A 3,154-nucleotide genomic window follows, 5' to 3' on the forward strand; every position below is an offset into this window, starting at 1 on the left:
TAAAAACAATACTAAATTTAACTATATATATATATATATATATATATATATACACACTAAATGTACAAAGTATAAAGTGAAAGGACAGACAATTCAGAATATTTAAAGTTGAATATTCAAATGCAAAAGAGATAAGTTTGATCTTTTTAATCACATTTTTGCACATGACCTTCTTATGTCAAACATAATCATTATAGAAGCTATACGATTATTTCTAATGACTTTGAAAGCAGGTAGATACATATACGCACTTTGAATATTCAAAATTGGAATGCTTGCATCGCTCGCTCTTTCTAGCCGAATTTCGCGAAGTTGGTGAACACTGAACGCGCGGTACCGCGTGACTGATTTCCTATAATACCTTCTTCGCGTCTCCCAAAGAAACCTAACCTGGCGGAAACGAGAAGCGAGTTCTCCCATCAACAAGTCCCTCGACGAGCGTGAGAAACAACAAAAATTTAGGAGATCGAACAGCTCGTACTACTTTTTGGACGGTCAAAAGGCGCGCATCTATCTCTAAGCAGTTGAACTGGTAACCTTGGCGTTATATCCCGTGCCACCTTGTGGAGCCTCGCACGTTGCCAGCTACCGTCACACTCGACTATCCTCCATAAGAGATCCCTCAGATCGGCACCGTCCAATCGACTCATGTACTATTCATGCACCAGCGAGCGCGCAGTTTTCATAGCGCACAGCTCGTGTCAGCTCGCATTCGCGGGAACGGACAGGTAGGTTAAGCTCGGTCACTCGCACGCACACGTACGTGCTTGTACACGCGCACGATCAATCTCGCGAGCGCCCTTTCTTCCTTCGGGATTATCCGACGACGACGACGACGACGACGACGACGACGACGACGACGACGACGACGACGACTGACGACGACGACGAGGAATCGGAACGCGGGACACGAGCAAAGAGAAAGACAACGGTAGCGACGTCTCCCTCCCTCTTTTTCTCTCTCTTTCCCTCTCTATTTTTTTCTCTCTCTCGTCTTGATGAAGACACGGTAGAAGACAGGAGAAGCGCGAGTCGCTGTCACCGCTGATCACCGCGTCACGACATCGTCTGCGAGCGTTCGCGCGCGCTCCACGGCGTGCTGCTCCGCCTGTCACCCGATGCTGGCGAACTGCTCCGCAAATACGACAGCAGCGGTGACGACGACGACGGCGATCTCGCTCGCTGGCCGCGAAAGTAGGTTTTGACAGTCATCCGCAAACAGACGAGTACCAGTACTGCCAACCACTCGCGCTTCTCGTCCCCTTCACGCCGTGGCGTACCGTTACGTCACGGAAGCACGACATCATCTGCGCGCGTGCGCGTGCCGCGTATGGCGATTGGAGTATCGCGATTAACCTCAAATTCTCTCTAATCTCCAATTTTGCGTTCTTGGACTTGGGTCCTGCGGCAATGAAGTCGCCAATGGATTGCCAGTCTTTTGTTAAAAACGTAATTTCAATGACTTCAAGTCAGCTGGACCATCCGATCCCAGTCTCCTTGTCAGGAATATGTGTAAGGATAACCTAACCTAACTTCAGTTTTCGCCGATCATCTCGCCGTGTTTACGCTTTTTTCTCTCTTTGCGAAGATAAATTCGCGATAATCTGGTCAGGGCAAATCAAATGCTGAGTACGAACGAACAGTTTCTTATTGGTACATATGATTAGCAGAAAATCTAACTTAACATTAAAACTCCGCATGTTCGTCGCGAGATGTGATCAAAGTTTATCAATAAACAGTGATAATCTCGTTGGGAAAATAAGACCTGCAGATTTTATTTTATCCTCGATCACATGAATTACGTCAGTGTTCACAGTTGAGTTTGTTGATCCCGTTACATCATACAAGACTGAACCTCAAAGATCTAATCTCAAATTGTATTGTGACTACGTATAGTCATATCTTTTCCGCAGAATTGAAATCATTGAAAAATATTCAAGAGACATCTTCTCGTTTTGAATAGTGCATCATGAAACTTTTAATAAAAGGACAAACAACATCTGATTCGAGTTTTTGCATGTATCCTTGAATTCAACTCTGATCCACATGAACAATGTCTATGAATTGAATTTGCTCGTTCATCTTTGGATTTGTATGACTTTCGCTCTATTCGACATTTTTTGCAATAAGTTTTATACTGAAACTGAATCTGAGTTTTTCCTCGAAAAATGAGAAAGATCGCATTGGCGTGATCGACCATTTGCGAGGTTATTTTTTATTTATAAATATTTCGGACCCGTTGCCAATTGGGACTTAGTCTAAATGTTTCTCCTTGACATTTCACGATCGCGAGATTATTTCAAACCTGTCTGTTGCAAATGTCATAGGTTTTCTTATTCCAATATATAAATTTATTATTATATCCATAGATCTCTACAGCATTTAAAGCGAATCTACTTATTATAAATGCTCTGATTTTCTATACTTTAGATCTATATTAAAATAATAACAATAGAAAATTAATGAAACATAGGAAATGCAAGTAGTATGTGTATGATGAATATAAGCATCTGTTCTATTTTATAGAGTTTTTAATTGACACAATTGGAGGATTTGATTTGAGTTAAAGATTAAATCTTTTAAAGAATTCATTTTCAATTGAACACATAATTTGGATATTATAATAAGCTACAACTAAGATGCTAATCTGACTTTCAAATAAATTGAAGAAGCAACATTACATTTTATTTTCGATGACAGAATCATATTTTATTTTAAACATGCAAAGTATAACTCAGCATAGCTAAAAAGTACACACTTTGTGTCATCTGCTCGTGATAACGTCATCGTCCGAATCAATAAAACTGCTAAGATACTTCAGTAAGACTGCCTCTCATTGCTGAAAAACTTATTCAATTATGTGAAAGAATCACAATGACAAAAATGGATGAAATGGTAATACGGGTATTATACGGAAGCGAGACCGGAACCGCTCAAGATGTTGCCGAACAAATCTGGAAGAGCGCCAAAAGGTTTGTTATTGTTCCTCTTTGGCACATAAACCTCCTCTGAAAAAATTTCTGGCATGCGAACCTCATGTCTTTAAATGATGTTTTAACAGATGACTTTTATCCTTAATGTCGATTATTTTTCTTATAATTAGCTTCATTTTATATATATATATATATATATATATATATATATATGTATGTAT

The 3,154-nt window shown here is 40.1% G+C and overlaps 2 protein-coding genes across 2 annotated transcripts in view; one reads left to right on the forward strand and one right to left on the reverse strand.

Annotated features, from left to right (window-relative positions):
• The window catches only part of LOC105626618 (ubiquitin thioesterase trabid-like), a 6,074-nt gene extending 5,424 nt beyond the window's left edge, over positions 1–650 (reverse strand). The window contains exon 1 of the mRNA XM_012207911.1: positions 531–650. Within this exon, the coding sequence (XP_012063301.1) occupies positions 531–650 (120 nt within the window). The remainder of the gene's footprint in view (positions 1–530) is intronic.
• Positions 651–2,874: 2,224 nt separating this feature from the next.
• Positions 2,875–3,154, forward strand: part of LOC105626404 (NADPH-dependent diflavin oxidoreductase 1) — a 7,495-nt gene continuing 7,215 nt past the window's right edge. The window contains exon 1 of the mRNA XM_012207704.1: positions 2,875–2,972. Coding sequence (XP_012063094.1) covers positions 2,875–2,972 — 98 coding nt within the window. The remainder of the gene's footprint in view (positions 2,973–3,154) is intronic.

The sequence above is a fragment of the Atta cephalotes genome, assembly GCF_000143395.1.
Source record: "Atta cephalotes unplaced genomic scaffold scaffold00005, whole genome shotgun sequence".
In the NCBI taxonomy this organism is placed as follows: Eukaryota; Metazoa; Arthropoda; class Insecta; order Hymenoptera; family Formicidae; genus Atta; species Atta cephalotes.